Source organism: Carlito syrichta, unplaced genomic scaffold (assembly GCF_000164805.1).
Source record: "Carlito syrichta isolate Samal-C Ts95f unplaced genomic scaffold, Tarsius_syrichta-2.0.1 Scaffold288962, whole genome shotgun sequence".
Classification (NCBI taxonomy): domain Eukaryota; kingdom Metazoa; phylum Chordata; class Mammalia; order Primates; family Tarsiidae; genus Carlito; species Carlito syrichta.
The window spans coordinates 121,258-142,424 of record NW_007233058.1 but is presented as its reverse complement, the minus strand read 5'-3'; the positions used below and the strand labels follow the sequence as shown (position 1 = coordinate 142,424).

The following is a 21,167-nucleotide window of genomic DNA, read 5'->3' as shown; positions in this document are numbered from 1 at the left end:
TATTGTTGCTTATACATTTGACATTATTTCTAAGAAGACATGCCCAACCCAGGGTCATGAGGATTTTCTCCTGTTTTCTTCTGAAAATTTCATGGTTTTATCTCTTACCTTTAACTATCCATACTGAGTTTAATTTTTATGTTAAGGAAAGGATCCAGCTTCATTCTTCTGCCCATGGATATCCAGTTGTCCCACCACCATTTGTTAAAGAGACTATTTTTCCCCATTGAATGGTCTTAGCAACTTGTTAAATGTCAGTTGATTGTAAATGTAAAGGTTTATTTCAATCCTGTTCTATTTGTCTATATGGCTATACATATGCCAGTACCACACTATATTGACTATTATTGCCTTATAATATGTTTGAAATTAGAAAGTGTGAGCCCTCTAAATGTGTTAACTATTTTTTAAGATTGTCCTGGCTATTCTGAGTTCCTTACATTTTTATATGAATTTTAGAATCAACTTTTCAGTTTTCATTTTTAAAAGATAAGTAGCTATGATTTTAATAGAGATTATATTGAAACTGTTGGGCATAGTGTAGTTTGTGAGATTAAGGCAGTGTACCTGGAAGGACATTGGTATCAGGAAGCAAGCTAAACCATGTCCTTAACTCTGTGGGGCAAGGGGCCTTTCAGGGGCAGTGTTTCAGAGATTCTTTCCTTTCACAACAAGACTAAAAGAAAAATGACTGGCAAGAGTAAATACAGATTTCTGAAAAACCATTGCACTGCGTGTACTTTTCATAGTGAGATATTTAGCTCCCTGCCTTCACACAGTCATCTGTGACTGCAAGCTAATTTTCAGTAAAAGGGAATTCTGCTATAGCTATTTCTTTGAACTGCTTTAGAAAGTCTATTAATGACTAATAGTCACCGTGGTGGTATTATACCACTCCTGTCCTGCGATAAGCAGGCTGGAGATTGTTCCCTTCAGTACTTGCTTATATTTGATAACTGACATATTTTCCTGTTGTCACTTTGTCATCTTCTTAACTTTAGGCAAGACTTGAAATCTGTGCTTTGAGGGATACTGTGGCTGTTTACCTGACACCGGAAAGCAGGTAAGATGCAGTGTTCTTTAGTTCTCACTGCTTTATTAAAAATAAAGGTTATTTTACTAGCGTATTATATCTTTGGTAAAGATAACTGATCAGAGTAACTGATCAGAGTAAATGATCATGAATTTGTGATGTGATAAGGTTTATCTTTGGCTAATTTTTTAGCTAAAAAGCATAAACCTACAACAAGCCAGCAACTCTCAAGGCCACTTCTTTGCAGCACAATATAAAGAAATCAGGTTTAATATAATTGTGTTTTTCATTCACTACTGATAAACCTCAGTCTTATAAATAATATAGCAGAGCATCACAGACTTCTTAAAAAGGAAGAAAATAAGAATTGAGTCTTAATCTATTCATAGCAGACTATGAAGGCCATTTCCAGTGTTGTAAATATCAGTGTGAGAGGAAGCATTGTGGTTTCTCTGCAAAATTTTGTAGTGGAAATGTGATACGTTTTAGATGTTTTGAATGAAAGTCAGGATTTCCTACTAGTAGATGAAGTGAAACAGAACTACTATCTACCTATGCAAAATTATTGACTACACTGGCAGTATTACCTAGGACATACTCATGTGCCTGAGAAGCCAAGCAGTATGCAAATCAAATGTCTAGGACCCTGTGTACTACGCTTATTCATTCATGTTCAGCATCTGATAACCGCCATCATTCTTACTGTCATCACTGCAGCTGAAAAGATGTTTTAGACTTTATCCTAACAATAAAGTTGTTCTCTCATTCCTGTTTGTCAGGGCTTTTCAGAAGCCATGTCTAGAGGGCTCTTGTGTTCTTTATATAATAGGTAGTATAGTCTTTGTCATCATTATTATCATTATGTCAAAATAAAGAACAATAGCATCACTATTGTTTTTCAATGAATGGACAAAAGGTTTAAGAAATAAGAAGATGGTAGAGCAACAGCGATGGCATCCCTCCATATCAGGAGAGGGTGAGCCATCGAATGTGGGACGGGGCCTAAGTGTGCCAGTAAGCTACCTGTCCCACATTCCACCCTGCCCTCCCAGGAGCAGTGAAGATGCCCAGTGCCAGTTTTTATGACTACTGGGACTTCTCAGTCTCTCTATATGTTGTTGTGACACTTGCCCCTAGTTTGAGGTATAGGAACAGTGCTCAAAAATGTATTTTCTGATAGATTAAGGAGGTTGTTTTTATAGTTACAAAGTCAAAGACCACCCGGAAGTCAAAAGCAGTTGCATTTATTTCTTCACCTCAGTCAATCATAAAAGAAGAGATACAAATTTAAGAACTGTTCCTTAGTGAATAGTGCAGGTTATTATCAAATAAGCTCCCTTGTGATGCCTTTCATTTAATTAAGTAATTTTTCTTATACTTTCTACTTGTAAACATTAAACACCCCAAATAGGTGTTTTTTTAATTCTTTTTTTTTTTTTTACCTTTTTCATCTAAAGAATTTATATTGAATTTTTAAAGTACATATATATATATAACTCTCCATTTTCCTACACACTTTAAATATAGTAGCTAAATCCTATAAGGACCTTATTAAAGTATCATAAGACATTGGCTTTCATTCAGGCCTTATACATGCCAATACTGTAAACATCCCTATTTGTGTAATCTTTCAAAAGATCATTCCTCTTTCGACTTAGTTTCCTTTCATCTTACCAGTTGCTTTATCTACCGTTCAGTTTGGGTTTTAAAAAACTGCTTTTAAATTAAACATGCCCACATTTAGCTGTCATTTGTCATGAGTAGCATCCTTTTGTTCTTTATAATCAGTTTTTCTTTAGCTTTTCAAGTTGCATTTCGTTTCCTAGTTGAGTTTGTCTGACCCTCCTCCTACAAAGTCTCTGCCTGGGAACTATACCCTCACTTTTACTTTTTTTGTTGTTTTTCACTTTTACTTTTTCTCATATTTATACTTCTTTTACTGGCATACACTGGTTTCTTAATAGGTAAGATGTGCTTAAGAATTGTTTAATGATCCTTGTAATTCCCCTTGGAACTATGAAATGTTTCAGCCTGCGTGCTGCTCTTTATGTTCCAGGTCTAGTTTCAAACAGGCTTTGGAAGCCCTGCCTCAACTTTCAAGTGGAGCAGATAAAAAGTAAGTTCTACTTGCTGTCCTCAGGAGCCATCAAATATGTTGAACAAGGTTTTGCTATCTAATGTACCTTTAAAAAATTATGATGATTTGATTTAAGAGCAGTCCTTAATAGCCCTTAACAGGTAGCTCATGTCACCTGTACTTTGCATGTCTTCCAAATGACAAAATAAGGGAAAACCATTCTTTGGGTTTTAAAATAATATGGAAGTTAGCTCTTTTCTTGTTTCAGGTAGCTGGTACTTACGAAGATGTCATAAGAAATCTTATTATGACTTAATTCAGTTAACTATGTATTAGCTTATTTATTTAAGAAGATAATGTAAAAGAGGACAGGGTAGTAAAACATAAGATTCAGTGATTTTTTTTTTCTCTTTGAGTAGTTCAGTGATATTTGTGCTCTATAAAACATAAAGTATTAAGAAAGGGTAGATGTGTACATATGTCATAATAAAGTTATATATATTCCATTATGCTACATTAATGATCTCAGCATGACTTTAAACTTTATTATTTACACAACAGGAAACTCTGACCTGAGGGTAAATCTAGGCCAGGTATATATTTCATAAATGCCCAGCCCTTCCTCAGCTAAGGCAATGGAAACACTACTGGTCTTCACTCCTTCACCAGCCCTCTGCATGTGACTGAGGGTTCCACAGATGAAACAGTCAGGCACTAGTCACACTGTAGACTCGGAAGGCAGAGAGTACATGGGCAGGGTGACAGGGGAAGCTACCACATGGCACTGAGGCATGGACCTGGCTTAGAGATGGGCAACAGGCCAGCCCTTCCACCAAAGTGATCCTAGCAGAGCACATCCCTACGTGCATGTGTGGCAGCCATGCAGATGGTGCATGCACAGATGATGCCACACAGATGGTGCTTGCGCAGACGGTGCCCACATGAATGGTGCCACATGGATGGCATCATATGGACAGTGTGGCATAGATGGTACCCACATGGTTGGTGCCTACATGGATGGTATCACACAGATGGTGTTACACAGACAGTGCCCATGTGGACGGTGCCACACAGATGGTACCACGCAGACAGTGTCACACAGACAGTGTCACATAGACAGTACCCTCGCAGATGGTGTTGCATAGGCGGTGCTAGTGTGGACAGTTGCCATACATCCTTCATTATTCTTTTCTCACTAACTTTCCTCTTCTATTAAATCAGTTTCAAACCCTGTTTATTTCTTTAAAATAAAATAAGATGAAATATTAAAACAATCACTGTTACTTTTAATATATGAAACAAAGCTCAAAAGATAGTACATTTGGGAGTCAGGAACAATAGACACCCTGAAATAGCCACAGGTCAGGATAGGACTATATCTTAGATTTACTATGGGTATAGAGTTCTAATACTGAATGTTATTAAACCATGAAGTAATCTCTTGACCTCAATACCATTAAACCCTGTTCTTGGTTGCTTCGTCTGAACCAGGTGAACTCTGAGATCCCTTATAGCTTTTAAATTATATGACTATATCAAACCAGTTGGGGAAACAGATTGATAGCAAGTAGCAGAATGATTTGCCCAATGGAATGAGCATGAACCCAGCTTTCCTTGATGATTGACTCACCACTTTCACTCCCTACTGTCCAACATTGGCTAAAGACAAAATGCAGAAGTAGAGGAATGGAGGATAGCCAGCAGTTGTTGGGCTGGGGTTGGGAAGAGCTGGTGAAGAAGAGGGCCTCATGGGAGAGTGTGGGGTGACAGCACTGTTTTACAGTCCTGATTGAGTTTGTCTACATTCGTGGAACTTTTAACCAGAAGAATGAATTTTAGTGTTTGTAAATTTAGTGAAGTTTTTCAAAAGAATAGGCCCAAATATCAGTCTGTTTTAGAAGTCTAATTAACCTGGGAGGGGAATAGGAAAGAGACTTTTATATACAAACATAAATAGGTATGTTTTATGGCCCCTTTGACCAACATCTTTGATCAACTGATTTCTGTTACTGAGTTAAGGATCTGTCAATAGAACTCTCAGCTACCTCCTAAAAGCAGCAAGCGCAGGCAGGCTGGCTGCTGGCTTTCTGGTATTTTCTCCTGTTGCCAGACCACCCATCTTTATGACTGTAAAACAGCATTTCCTCCCTGCAGGTTACTGGAAGAGCTTCTGAACAAGTTCAAAAGCAGCATGCACTTGCAGCTCACCTGTTTCCAAGCAGTTTCTCCAACCATGATGAAAACATAAATGCCTGCCAAGGAGGGCAGTCCAGAAAGATGGCAAGCAGTAAGACTCACTTGCGCAAACACCACAGAGGTATTCGGTACATAATGTATTGGGTTTGCAATTCCTCCTCCTTTCTCCTTTTTCCAGCATGGTAACTTAGGAAGATGTTGGTATATGTTTTATTTCAAACAAAATGACCTTATTTGAAATGCCACAGTGATATTTGTTTTGCCATTCTTATTAGATTAGATCCTATATAACTGTTGAAGATATCTTTTAAAAAGTATTTGCTAAAAAGCTAAATGTTTCATGGTGAGTGCTGCAGGCAGAGTGGCTTCTTCAGGGTGTGTTGTGAGACGGGCTGGTGCCAAACGAAGAGTTTCTCAGTGCCGCATTCACTGAACATCAGTGCAGGCAGCTCTCAAGACCTGTGGAGGGCCTGAAAGAGGAGATCTGGAAGGTGACACTTGGGCCTCTCCAGAACATTGACTGTTCTAAACTGTACAGTTCTGCTTAAAAACCTAACTTCATACAAACAGCCCTGTGTCTCCTCATTCAAGTGGGTTCTTGGAAAAACGTGTGGTCTGCATTTTTTAAATGTTGTAATTGGAATAGATTATTTGTGGTCCAGATATCCATGAGTTAACTTTGCATTTCACTGTCTGATTTTTATTTTTCTCAGTGCTAAGCACTCACCGTTTTTGTTCTCATTCACTCAGTTTGATGTATGTTACGTCACCTTAGTGTGTTGCAGTCCTTGAAGCCCTGTGTGCTCCCTTTGGTGGAGTGTGACTACCAGGTGCTGTGTTCACCCACAGCCTTCCAGGATCCCCAGGCCCCATGGGGATGGGGAGCTCCCGCCAGCTGCTGTCCACTCCTTCCTTCCAGCAGTTGCCTTTCTCTCTGCCACTTCTTCCTCATTGAAGTATCTTGCTCAGTAGCTGAAAAAATACTGCTCTGGCAAAGTCTTTGTTTCTGAGGCTTCGAGATGCTCCTTGGTCACCAGGCAGGGAGAGTTGTAGCTTAGCCACGTACATTTGTCCCACTGCTGACTAGGTTTACTGGAACAGGTTCAAGTCATGGTGGCCTCTTTTAAAGTCAACTTCAACTCCATTATACTGTTTATGTCTAAAAACTGAGTAATTCTCTGTTTGTAGTCAACTTGTCAGGGTTATTGTAGAATCCCCTGTTTTAATTACTGAAATAAATGTCTTTATTAATACAAGTAATTTTAGAGCACAGTATAGCCATATACAGTATCGATTATTTGAAATAAATAAATATGTTTGTTCATTTGGTGTATGGAAGAAGTCATAGTAACTGGAAGTTAAAGTTTAATTTTTTTCAAATGTGCTTGATAAATCTGTTAAATATGCAGAATATTATCGTTCCTAGATGTATTAACCATTGTACCTAACATGACTACAAACTAAATTACAAAACTGTCATTCTGTATGTTTGTTATTTTAAGTATCTAGTACAGTGCATTCATCCAATAAAGAATCTGTCTTCAATGTAAGATATAGTTTAGTTGACATTTTTCCATGCGTGTCTTTATTTCAACATTTTTATTAGCAATATAACTTTTTATATGTCTAGTTTTGACATTCCAAATAAATACTTGAATTCTAGTTAACCCTATATTTGTCAATTTATTGTCAGAGAGCATTTATCAAGCCCTGCTAATTCTGCCTATTGAGGACTTGCCATATGCTAGGCATGGCATGGAAGTGCCTCGTCTAGTCTTCACAACAGCTTAATGACACCCATAGGTTAGTTATCCCCATGTCCATTTAGCAGATAAGGGAATCCGGGCTTGGAGAGAGCTTGGTGACTTCTCCAAGACCACAAGGCTGGTTGGTAGCGGGACTCATACTCACACTCACAGTTCACACTCTGGCTTCACCATTGCCCAGTGCTTCCTTCCAGAACATGCTTTCTTACATCTTCCCACCAGGGACCCAGCTCAGGGACAGCTTTTCAGTCAGCTGCTAATAAACTTTAACAACATAGAAACATGTAAGTGCTCTTATGGCTCAGAGTAGAGGGTAAAGGTATAAAAACCCCATACCCAAATGAGGTAGTTCAAGGACTACTGTTCCAACAAGTCAAGGGGGACTTCTTAGGAGAAAGGGGGATTTCAAGAGTGACTTGAGTTACAGAAGATTAACTTAGTGGTTAAGAGGAGATAGATGAATATGACTTAAGTTAGAAGAAAGCTGAGAGATAAACCAGAACTTAGAGAAGTTTTAACAAAGAGGCAGCTTAGAAAAAAAATTAAGGAGTCCCTAATTTCATGCTCAGGTAGCATTCTGGTTTTAGCGTGGTCTGTGTGAGTCAGCATGACTTCATGTGAGTTACCTCAGTTGGCCTCACTTGAAATACTAAAGAGCTATTAGAAATAACTTGGTTTTACTAAGACTTTCTATATCAGTGCACCATGAAAGTAGCATGTTCTAGAAATGATTTGGGCATTGCAAAACAAACATCATTGCCATAGACCCAGCTCACTGACTCATTCTGCTGCCTCTGTCATCCTTGCATAGTTTTTATTAAGGGAATAAATAGAAAATATTGTTTTATTCTGGATTTGGTACAAGGTGGTGGTATGTGTTTCTGTTTTGATCACGATATTCTGCTATCAGTTACATAAGAGTGTTGTAATATGTTTTCTGAAAAGTTATAAATTTCAGCTGGTTTTTAAAACAAAGTTGGGTTTCTAAAATAAAGTCAAATATATTTTACTTAATATGTATAAAATAATTATACATTACTGTAAACTAAGCTTGCATATCTTGTTGTCACTAAATGTTTGTCTATTGGCACTCTTAAAGATTTTTATATGGATTTATGGGAAGTGAAAATCTGAAAGATATATAGAATATTTCATATACTTCAATTAGGGCAGCAGCTATAATGATTCTAACGTTGATTTAAATGCAATTGCATGTGGTTCTGCATTGGGGCAATCATGCATTTTGGGTGTTGATCTCAGTTCATTTCTGTTCACCCACATTTTTTATTGTTCTATCGTATGCATCACTGGAAATTCTTTTTTGTACCTGGCCAAGTTTGATATACCTAACAATAAACATCTTATGAACAGGACCTGGGTCTTTAAGAGGCAGTTAGGATGTCTGAGTGTCTTTCTCCTGTGTAGAGACATCAACTCCTATCCAAGACATGTACTTAACCTAGTCATTTGTCTACATCAGCATTTTAACCATCACTGGGATCCCACTGCCTTTGTTGTTGTCAATGTTGAGATTGTCATCTTTATTATCTCTTCACATTAAAATATTATTTCTGCCCCACCTGCCTATAAACTTTCTGGCTAGGCAAAGATCCCTGAAAACTAAGACCACTGCCTAAATTCAAACTGCCAAAGTAACCCCCAAGGATTCCCCAATAGAGGTAGTAGGAAAACCAGGAAAGAATGGGGTCAGAGGAGACACAGAAGTCAAAGGAAGGGCAAGTTTTACAGTAAGAATAAATAGAACGTCTGCAAAGTCAAATGGTGTAAGATGTCAAAAGGGTGAGTACCAAGAAGTGGTTACTAAACTTGGCATTTAGAAAGCCATAAATGACCAGGTAAAGAATGGTAAGGAAACAATCAGAGAAATTTAATACTGTGGAGCCATTCTCTTAACTCATAGTAGGGCCTCTAAAGAATACTGCCTCTTCCTTGAAGATCATAGAATATCCTGGCCTCAAGGACAGAGTGAAACTATTCTTTAAAGATCTTTCCTCAGCTTCATTCTCTTCTTAAATTACCTTTCTTGGGTGTCTGACCAATTCCTACTGCCTCAGCTTCTTTGTCTACTGGAATGTCTTACAGATATTTATGCCTAGCCCTTTGTTTTCTCCAAATGCTTATGGAATTTCCTCTACGTAGATGACGTGCTTCTGGAACCAGACCTTACCTGGATAGGTACAGATGTCAGGTGACTTTGGAGTTGTTTTTTGCACTGCCATGTTTTCCTTCCCCTGCCCTCAACTCAAAGACCTGAAACACCGTGAAGCCCCTATTCTGTGGACCGCAAAAAGGAGTTCCATGAGCTGTAGCCATGGCCATGGGAAGTCTTGGTATGGGGACTGTGGATCCTAGCCCAGAAACTGATACCAAAATAACCCCTTAGGAAATATTATTGAGTATTATTGATGAAATCACGTTAGCAAATGTGTCAGATTGTCTTTTTGTATGCTTTAATTAAATACATAAAGAAGCAAATGGTTTCATAGAACTGGTTGTGAAATGAGCCCCGTCCTTTGCTTGGTCCCTAAAAGCCATCCACTTTCAATTCGTCTAGCTGACCTGCTTCTTTAGTATTTACCTTGCTAAACTCGTTCCTCCCTTAACAGGTTTATATTGCTACTTCTTGATTATTTCATTTTGGGCATGTAGTCTTCCTACAACAGAACAGGAGAATTCAGCTCTCTTTTCTCCCATGGCCTGTGCCACAGACACACTCCCTTAATTCCTCCTCCCAGCATGTTCATTCTGTTTACCTCAATGCTCATTGCCCTTGTTATTAGCCCTGTGTAGATACCGTTCAGTCCTAAGGAAGTCATAGACTGAGATTCTTTTCCTACTGTGCTTTTTTTCCTATGTTTTCTGTGTTGTTTTAGCTCATCCCAAAACTCCCTCTATCCAAGTTCTGCAAGTGTCCTTGCAATATATTCAAACACACAGAAACTTTATCCAATTTACCTTCTTGAGCAGCTTCCCCACAGATTTCTAGCTCACTCCAGTCTGGACTTGGTGCCTGCTGGGTTGACCTCATACTTATTCTTTGTAATCATCAACCTGGAAGTCTTTTTGCTTCTCTATTGAATCAGCCACTTGTGTAACCCATGTCTTGTTTTCTCCCTCACATGGTAGAACTCAGCCTCAGGTAATTTCTTGAGAAAAGAGTGTATTGAAGGTAAGTATTTTGAGACTTTGAAAATCTTTATTGGTTGCTTGGTTAGGTATAGAATTATGGGTTAGAAATCGTTTTTCCTAAGAATTTTGAAGGCTTTACACTGCTGTCCTCCGGTATCCCTCTGTCTCTCTCTGTTTCTGTTTCTCTCTCTTTCTCTCTCTCTCTCTCTCTCTCTCTCTCTCTCTCTCTCTCTGTCTCTCTCTCTCTCTCTCTCCCCCTCCCTTCCCTCTCTCTTTCTCTCCCCCACCTCCCTCACCCTCTCCCTCTCAGGAATCTTCTCCTTTTCCTAGATTTTGAAAGTTAGTAAGGTTGTTCTGGTTATAATACCCTTTTATCCTTAGTGATAAATCTAGTATCTTTAGATTCCAGGGACTGTCCTTGAATTATTTATCTGATCTCTTTCTGTCCTCTCCTCTTGGGAATCAAAAGATTGTCTCTAGGAAATTGCAGCTACCAGAGAGAGGGAAAATTTTAGAAAAACAAGAACAAGAGAAGAGATCCCAAAATTCTATCCAAATCACTCACTGACCCTTGAACAACACCAGCATGAAGCAGACTGAGAACAGTTCAACTGAGACAAAGAATAAAGATACTACTCATGAAACATTTGAGAAACTGAGTTTGCAGTTCAAGTCCAAGCAAGAAAATTACCTGCTAAATCAAAGGAAAAAAAAAAAACAAAACAGGATCTAGATTATCCAAAATTTGTCAATCATAATGTTAAGGATAAAATCCAAAATTATATGACGTAAAGAAAAAGGGAAATGCAACACATTTTTAAAGAATAGAAAATCTACTGAGAGCAACCCTGAGATAATCCAAATGTTGAAATGAGCAGACGAGTTTTAATGCACCTGTTATAACTACCCACGATGAAGTAAAAGAGTATATGTTAGCCACAAATTAATAGGAAATCTTAGCAGAGACTAGAAACAATGTTTAAAAAATGAAAAGTTTAGAACTCCAAAATGCAGTTTCTGAAATAAAAAAAAATTACTGTATGGACTTAAATAGCACAGTGAGGAACAGGAAATGGAACTTGAAGATGGATCAGTGGACATTATCCAGTGTGAAGAGTAGAGAGGGAAATGTTTGGGCACAAGTGAACATATACTTTGGAAGGCTGAGGCGGAAGGATCACTGGCTGCGGTGGTTGGGAGCATGCCACTGCACTTCCGTCTGGGCAACAGAATGAGACTCCAACTCAAAAATATATATATATATATATGCATATTTATATATATAAAATCAAGATCAAACATGTAACTGGAGTCCTAGAAGGAGAGCAAAAAGAGAATCAGGCAGGAAAAAAAATATTTGAATGGCTGACAGTTTCCCAAATTTAATGGCAGACACAAATCTACAGCTTCATGATGTTCAACAAATAGCAGAATGGATAATCACAAAGAATGTCACACTGAGGCAGACTGTTGAAGCCAAAGCTAAAAAGCAAATCTAGTCAGCATCAGTAATAAAACTACATATTACGTACAAAGGTTAACATCTGGAACTGTGGAGGCAAAAGAGAGGGAAATGGCCATCTTTAAAGGGGTAGAAGAAAAAGAGCTGTCAATCTAGAATTCTATAGCAAATGAAGATATTCTTTCAGCCAAATGAAGACATTTTCAGATAGAAGAAAACCAAGAGAATCTAGTGCCACCAGACTGCACTGTAAGAAAGGGCAAAGGAGCTTCTTCTAACTGAAAGGAAATTACATCTGATGGAAGCTCACATCCTCAAAAAGCAATGAAAAACATCAGAGATGGACAATAGCTGGGTAAATACAGAATGTTTTATTTTTTTCTCTTAAAGTTGTTATATATGACTATTTAGAGTAAATATTATTGCATTTTCTTGTGGGCTTATGACCTATGTGGATGTAACATGAGGGAAAGGGGAAACAGACTATATTGTTGCAAGATTTCTACATTTTACATGAAGTGGTAAAATATTAACTATAAATGGACTGTGAAAAGTTAAGGATATGTGTTGTAATCCCCAGAACAATTACAAAAACAGTAATGCAGAGAAGTACAACTAAAAAGCCAACAGGAAAATATAATGAGTTTCTAAAATATATAATTTTTAAAAGGCAGAAAAAGAAGAACAGAAAATAGATAACAAAAGAATGATATACCCAAACACAACCATAGCAATAATTTCATTAAACATCAATGTATTAAACATTTTAATTATAAGACAGTGGTTGTCAGAATGAATGAAAAAGCATGGCTTAACTATATACTCTCTCTAGAAGAGATGAACCTCAGAATATTTAAAGGCACAGGCAAGTTGAAAGTAACTGGATGGAAAAACATCATACAACCAGTAAGCATGGAGAAGGCTGGAAAAAGTAGCTGTATTAGTAGGAGGTAAAATAGATATTAAGACAACATATCATAGCAGATAAGGAAGGACTTTTCATAATTATAAAATGATCACTGAGAAAGAGAGAAATCATTCCTGTGTCTGGCCTGAGAATAGAGCATGCAGAATATTCAAATACATGAGGCAAAATTGACAGGGTAAAGGAAGAAATAGGCAGTTTCATCATTCTCAGTTTTGGAAGAGTTGTATATGCCTTTCAGCAATTAATAGAACAACTAGATGAAAAATTAGCAAAGAAGGAAGATCTTTGAATAATAGTTGATATTTATACAGCACTATACTCAACAACTGAGAAATGTGCATTTTTTTTAAAGACCATATGTTATGCCATGAAACAGGTAGAAAAAATTCAGATCATACAGAGTTTGCACTCTGTCCACAGTGGAATTAAATTAGAAATCAATAACAAAAAAGTATCTAGAAAAACCCTAAGTATTTGAAAGTTAAACAACACACTTCTAAATAACCCATGAATTAAAGAGAAAACACCAAAGAAATTAGAAAATATGTGAACTGAATGAAAAGTAAAATAAAACATCAAAATTTGAGGCATACAGCTAAAAGGTACTTAAAGGGAAAATTTGTAACATTGCATGCTTATGTTAGCAAAAAAAATCTAAAATTAATGATTTCAAGTTCCATCTTAAGTTAACAAAGAAGAGCAAATTAAACCCCACCCCCAAGTATGGAGAAGAAGGAATAATCAAGGGAAGGGTAGAGGAGAGGAAATGAAAGGGCACTGAGCTGGCTGCTCGTGGCAACACTGCACGACACTGGCAAAGTCGCTTGGCCTTCTGCGGCATCTGTTTACTCATCCGTATAGCAAGGATGGTTGGATTCAAGTGGTACATAAAGTGCTCTAAATGGGTGCTGCAGATGCAGAAGAACAAGAGCTATGAAATGTTTAAAATAAGCCTGTGCCAGCAGCTGCTCGGTAATATGCTGAGTAAATGCAGCCTCAGGAAAGATATGAGTACTTCTCAAATATTGATTTTCACAGTCTGTAACACTGATTGATTTATATTCTGTTTTAATGCTCAAGAAATATATACCATGGACATAGACACAACTCATAAAGACAGTGCTAATCTACATCAGGCGAGAGACTCAGGTGACTGCAGACCTGAGGGCAGAGGTCCTGAGCTGGACATCTGCTTGACTTGCCACTGAGGCCTTTGGATAATCATTGTCTTTGTTCTGTGTATCTGTTTTCCCAAATGAGTTGTCCGCATTATTTTTAATGTTTAATCAGACACTCAGCAAAACCAAATTGTTTTCTGCCACAAAATAAGTTCTGGTAAGTTCCTTTTCTGCTACAAAGGAGCATCTTTGATTTGCCCCTTAGTTGTCATTAAATTAGGTTTCTTTCTTAAAGTTATTTGGATTCTTAAAAAGACAATTAAAAATATGGTTTTAAGGTCCAAAAAGAACACATCACTAAAATCCTAGACTTGAAAGAAAATAATGAAGCTACTATTCCCTTTAGGTAGTGTTGGGCGTAGTATCAATTATATGTGCCCAGACCAGTTCCAAGGGTCTTCACACTCAGCTGAACTCAACCATCAGGGATCTTCTCTTGTCTTGTGGCCATCGTGGCCCCAACTGCCTCTTGAAGCCAGGAGGCCTCTTGCACTAAGTCTTCTCCTGCCTATGAAGTAGGAGGTTTGCGATAGAAAAACATTATGTGGCAAGCTTAATATCTGGAGGAGAAAGCTGATTGGAACTTGGACATCTCCAGTTAGCTGATATTTCACTCTTCTAGAACAGGCAACTGCATTAATTCACTTATGGCAAAAATACCAGAGAAGTGACACTCATAACTTGAATCTAATCACAAAGAAATGTTAAACACAATTGTGGGACATTCTCCCTGACCAGAACTCTTCAGAAGTGTCAAGATCATGGAAGACAAATGAAGACTTGAGGAACTATCCCAGATTAAAGATATGACAGTTAAATGCAACGTGTGATCCTGGATTAGATCTTGAACCAGAAAAAGAACATCATTGAGACAACTGGTGAAATTTGAATAAAATCTGTGGATTAGTTCATAATAGTGTATGGTTATTAGTTTCCTGCTTTTGATCATTGTGCTGTGGCTATGTGAGATAATATCTGGAGAACGCTGGGTAAGGGGAAGGAATATGGGGATTCTTTATCCTATTTTTGAAACTTTTTGTGTCTAAACTATTTTTAAATGAAAAATGATGTTTGTGGGAAACTAAAAGAGGAAACAAACTAATAGAATATATGGGGACATTAATAAAGCACCAAGAAAGGAGAGTAAATAGAAAATGCAGACTAAGGTTAAAAATATTTTTAAATGAATTAGCACAATAATGTCAGTGAACTGTTACGATAAAATAGATCCTCAGAATAGACTTCACCCCAAATATTCATCCATGTAGTAATTCTAAATATCTATCTTTTTCTGGATCCTAAAATATAAAGCCTCATAAAGATTGAAAGAAAAATAATGCTAATCCCTACCACCATCAGAAAAAGTATGCCAGGAAAATATTCATGAAAAGAAAGCTAAAAGTGTCAAGTAGATATCTTACATAATACATTTGAAAGCAAAATATATTTAGGAATAAAGGGTACTGTGTAATAAAATGATAATTTTCTAAGAAGATAAAATGATTCTAAATTTAGGTATAATTTATAATATAGCTTCAAGATCTATAATGTAAAAATTACTGGAATTTATAACCCATGATCATATTGGTAGATTTTTAATACACTTTTCTGAGTATAGCTGGCAAAATATTTATCAAATTTAAAGAAAATTTGAAAGCACAATTAACAAGCTTACTCTGGCAGAAATTTGTAGTCTACAACCTTAGAGAAGCGCCCACATTCTTTCCACAAAGCAAATCTCAAGAAATGACAGTGAATCAGTTTTGAGTTCTCTGGTTACAAAAAAAAAGCATTAGAAATTAGTAACAAGAAGATAACTTTTAAAGATAACCTTGCATACATTTGGAAATTTTAAAACATACTTCTGAATAACACATTGGTCAAAAAAGAAACCATCACAAAAAATTAGAAAAATGGAGAGTTGTCCAGTAGTGAAAAATTTCACTCAAAATGTGGGATGCAGCCAGAGAAATACTTCAAGATAATTATATGAAGAAATGCCTTAGTGAGGCTGAGCGTTTTTTCATGTGTCTGTTGGCTGCTCATATGTCTTCTTTGAAAAGTGTCTATTCATATCTTTTGCCCAGTTTGTAATGAGGCTGCTTGTTTTTTTTCTTTTTGGCACATCTGAGTTCCTTGTAAATCCTAGATGTTAGGCCTTTGTCAGTTATACAGTTGGCAAATACTTTTTTCCCAGTCTGTGGGCTGTCTCCCTGCTCTCTTGATGGTTTCTTTGGCTTTGCAGAAGCTTGTCAGTTTGAGGTCCCACTTATCTATCTTATCTCTTATGACATGGACACTTGGGATTTTGATCAGGAATTGGTTGCCAGTTCCAATCTCCATCCTGCACTTTATAAGGTTCTTATAGTTTCCGGATTTACATGTCTCCTGCATTTTATAAGGTTCTTATAGTTTGAGGTTTTATGTTTAGGTCTTTAATCCATTTAGAGTTGGTTTTTGTGTATGGTGATATGTAGGGGGTCTTTTTTTAATGTGCATGTGGTCAGCTAGTTTTCCCAGCACCATTTACTAAATAGGTTCTCCTCTCCCCAGTGATTGATGGTGGAGGCTTTGTTGAAGATGAGTTGGTTAAGAAATTGAGGTTTTGCTTTTGGAATCTCTATCCTGTTCATTGGTATATTTGCCTGTTCTTGTACCAATACCAGGCTGTTTTGATTATTGTAGCCTTGTACTAAAGTTTAAAGTCTGAGAGTGTGATGCCTCCCACTTTGTTTTTTGTTGTTGTTTTGTTGGGTTTTTTGTTTGTTTGCTGAGGATTGTCCTGGCTATTTGTGGTCATTTATGTTTCCATATGAATTTCTGTAATGTTTCCAGGTCTGAGAAGAATGATGCTGGTAATTTAATGAGTATTGTATTAAATCTGTAGATTGCCTAGGGTAGGATGAACATTTTAACAATGTTGATTCTTCCAGTCCATGAGCATGCAATATTTCCTCACTAGTCATAAAGAAATTCAAATTTAAATCATATTGAGATACCACCTAACTCCAGTCAGGATAGCTATCATCAATAACTCAAAAAATGACAGATGCTGGAAAGGATATGGGGAAAAGGGAACACTTCTACATTGTTGGTGGGAGTGTAAACTAGTACAACCTCTGTGGAAAACAGTTTGGCAATTCCTAAAAGACCTAAAAGTCAACCTTCCATATGACCCCGGGAATATACCTGGAGGAACTCAAATCATTCTATGAAAAATATACCTGCACACGCATGTTTATTGCAGCATTATTCACAATAGCAAAAACATGGAACCAATTGTGCTGCCCATCAAAAGAGGACTGGATTTTTAAAAATGGTACATGTACATGATGGAATATTACACAGCCATAAAGAAGGACACATTTATGAACTTCACAGCAACTTGGATGAACTTAGAGTCTGTAATGCTGTGATCTTTCACAGAAACAAAGAGCTGAGCACCACATGTTCTCACTCATAAGTGGACCTTGAACAATTATCATACTATAAGAAAGGGATTGGCAGTAGCGGGAAACTGCCAGGGGAGAGGTGGAACAGAATTGGCAGTTATGGGAAACTGCCAGAGGAGTGGAGGAGGGACACACCTCATCAACGAGGGCACCTGCATAATGAGCATTTGTATACCTAACCCTGAATTGTGCTCCACATCTTTAAAATAAAAAAAGTTTTTTTTTTAAAAGAATAAGGTAAATGTAGAGCTTTCAGTGCGTGTTAAAGAGGAAAAGCGATTGAACGTGAGCTATGCATAAAAAGTCTGTTTGCTTTTTAATAAAAAGAATGAGTCAAAGAAAGTGGAGAGAAAGAAATGAAAGCCAGGAATGAAATAAATAGAAACCAAAGATGCAATGGAGGTGACCAAATCCACAAGGCAATAGCTGGTTCTTTGAGAACATGTCAAAGGAGAAAACTGACCCGGCTGACCAAAGTGAAAAACAGAAGGGATACAGCACAAAAATTAGGCATGATAGGGAAACATACACTCACTTTTTCAAGTATTTCTATGATCAAAGAGTCCCTGAACCCCACAGTCTGAGGCCCGGGACCTCAGTCGAGGCTGGGCAGAAGTGAGGTGTCTAGTAAGACACCCTGGAGCCTTCGCTAGCACTCTGCACTCCTTTGATGCTACCACGCGGAAAGCCCAACCTCCACCACTTATCTCAGTCTTGTCAGTCACTTCACACAGCACTTGAAACAGATTCCCCATCAGAAAAGACATTCTTTTGAGAATGAGAAAACTAGCGTATAGGACTTTTTAAAGGTTTATTATCCTGGGTTTGACAGTACCAAGTCACAACATGAAATCTCATTATGTATAGGCTGACATTTTGAATGACAAATAGGTTTTAAAATGCAGGTTCCTAATCAGAACCTTTGAAAAATACCACTGTGTTTAAGAATAACATGACTGCCTTCCCATGGTTACTGACACAAGGATGGTGTCCCCAGCAGAGCGCATATTAAAGGGCTGTTAACCGAAGCCTTGAAAAAGGGTGGATGAGGCCACATCAACCAGAGCCCTGTGTCCACACCTTACCTGCACCCCGTGCTGCCAGCCCTCAGGCCGACTCCTCCATGGATTTAAGTTGATGTAGAGGATGGAGGAGGAAAGGGATACTTGTGACTTGCTTTGTTTTTCACAGTTGTGTGTGTGAGAGAGAAGAATGTGTGTGTTGCCTAAGGAGATGGCGTTAGACCACTGATCTCACGGTCAACTAATAGCCAGCAGGCATCCGCATTTCTCGCTGACTCTCTGGATGTTCTGAAATGCCCCAGGGTTTGTACTCCAAGGCTGAGGGCTTCAGCATCTGTGCTTCCCGGGCTCTATCATGTGTCCTCTGGAATGACTCTGAGTACTCACATCTTGTCAGACACTGTGCTGCATTTACATGAATGAGCATTTATTTTCACAACAGCCTTTTCAGTCCTGCACAGCTGTCCCCATCATACACAGAGGTCAGATAGCTGGGGTTTGAGCACAGTCTTGGCTCCAGTGCCTGTTCACCACCCCTCTGTACTGTCTGGAGGTGGCGCAGGTCTTGTGACAGCAGACAATTCCTAAAGGAGAGCCACTATTCAAGGAGTAGTCACAGGGCAAGGGATACAGGGTCAGAACAGAAGGACACAGCCCTCGCCTTGACTCGTACTCAGCTCCGCTCCTGTGAGTGCTGGGGCTCCTCGGAGAAACACAGAGACGACGGCACCAGCTACTCCACCAAGCAGAGGCACAAGCACCAAGGAGCCAAAAGGTCCATGCTTGGCACCTCTGTCATCACAAAAAAGGAAAGAAGCGATTTCGCCAAAAAAAGCCAGGCCATCAGAAGGTTCAGTGTATGTGGTCACTTTCCCAGCTCCCTGAGATTCTATCTGGGTGTGAGGAAGGTGGATACACCACTCAGAGACCCCCAGCTATGAGTATAGTGGGAAACCACAGTTGGCACATGAATGTTAACTGAAGCCATAGGGGGGATGGGTGAGGTCACATGGGCTGAGAAGACAGGAGGCCAGGTCAGAGTTCCATGGCCCAGGTGTGAGGGACAGGTCACAGAAGACAGGGTTGTCAGGGGACCAGAGACAAGGAGGGAGCTGGGGCCAAAGACTGGAGCAGGTGCAGAAGGAAAGGCTCACACAGTTGACTGTTCGCACATGTGTCCAAATGCAACATTTAACTGAGTGGAGGACTGAAACTGCAAGGAGGAAATCCTACCAGCCACTTCTTCACCTGAGGCCCCTTTAGTGTACCTTCTAGACTTCATGGGAGAAAAACTGTTGCATTCAGGAGACACCACTGATGTGATGCCAGTTTGCTGTTATGCAACAAGCTCATTATTCATCTGTACAGAAAACTAAATGGAGATAGGATCAGGTACACTGATGTCCTTGGAGACTAGGTGCTGCCCCACGTGCCAAGTGCAAGGTGTGCCTGTATTTAACCATCGCTTCTAACCCTAACAGCACCTTTCCTGGGTATAGCACATGGTGCTTTTCCAAGAACCTTTATGTACAGATTATTGACTTCCTGTGAAGTGAGCAGAATTAATATTTTTACACTGGAGAAAATTGAGGCCAAGAGTAATGCAGTGCCTTCCTAGGATCACCAACTAGCTTGTGAAAGGGATGAAAGGAAACCAAGACCTGCAGAGTCTTGGTGCAGCCCTCCAGTCGTGGGACACAGCCAGCAGTGTGTGACCTTGGGAGCTTCTGCCATCCATATCAAGAAGTGTCTCCTGGGATCAAAGAGCCCCCAAGGCATCTCAAAACTCCAGAATCACTTAACCAACTCTGAAGCATGGTGTAGGGAGAGAATTGTCCCTCTCCTCACCCCTCCAGCAGCGAGCTTTTAAAGGGGAGGAAGAGATTTACTAATACAAGGTACTGGCTTTTCTTTTCTCACTGTTCTCTCACTGTGTATAAGGATATCCCATAAATGCTTTAAGTAATGGAATAATAATAGCAATACCTTTGATAACTCACCTCACAAATGAAGCTCTGATAATATTTTTAAAACAGGAAGATAGAGTACTCATTAAAGAACAGAAAAAAAAATCAGTGAGTGACCTAAAGATTGTTAGGCATGAAAACTTCCCAAGCAAGTCCAGAGTTATATACTTCTCCAAGTCAGCACCTCGAACATGTGACTTTAGATGAATGTGGGGGAGTTAAAATCCACATTCCAAAACAGGGATATCCTAGCCCTTCCATCTTGGCTCCAAACAGGGTTTCCTCCTTTCTTTGTACCGGTCTGCTCTGGGCCACCTGTAAACAAAGCCTCTGATTCCCACGTGAACTACCCTCTGCTCTTCACAGAAAAGATGAGGGCAGAGCATCTGATTTCTGTTCTCTTGTGGGTTGGTATACTACTGAACTGGGCACTCTGGGCACTGGAGTTAGAGCGTCCCCTAAGAAGAACAGGCAGAAGCTACTGTCCTGAGTCCCAGCCCAGGTTTCGCCTTCTGCAGGGGGACCTGGGCCTGGGTGTCCCAGGGCTCCCCACAGCTCTGACAGTAACTGTAGTCGTCAGGCTCAGATCCTGGACACCTGTTGGTCATTCAGTGAAAACGTTTGTAAACTGTAAAGTACCCCACATTTATTCTCTCCATCAGAGGTCCCGCAGTAGAACTGAGGTGCTAGTGCCTTCATGCTCAGCCTGGGGGGCACTCTGCCCAGCTGCTCCTCCCCAGCTCCTAAAGGTCGCTTCTCATGGTTGACCCAGGGCCTTCATTCCCTCTTTTCATCCCCCTTGACTGCAGCTGGAATTGAGAAGCTGAACACTGCTGCAGCACTCAGATGCAGTATGTGGACAGACCCCTGCCAGCGGCTGCACATGGCACCATCATTGCTTTCATTAAAGTTTCGCTCAGATCCAAGTAAAAATCT

The 21,167-nt window shown here is 39.1% G+C and overlaps 1 protein-coding gene across 1 annotated transcript in view; it reads left to right on the top strand.

Moving 5' to 3' along the window:
- The window catches only part of EXOC2 (exocyst complex component 2), a gene marked incomplete at its 5' end in the record, with an annotated part of 84,075 nt that extends 77,203 nt beyond the window's left edge, over window positions 1-6,872 (top strand). The window contains 3 exons of the mRNA XM_008054025.1: window positions 1,002-1,063; window positions 3,090-3,149; window positions 5,265-6,872. Of these exons, the coding sequence (XP_008052216.1) occupies window positions 1,002-1,063; window positions 3,090-3,149; window positions 5,265-5,358 (216 nt within the window). The remainder of the gene's footprint in view (window positions 1-1,001; window positions 1,064-3,089; window positions 3,150-5,264) is intronic.
- Window positions 6,873-21,167: the final 14,295 nt, after the last annotated feature.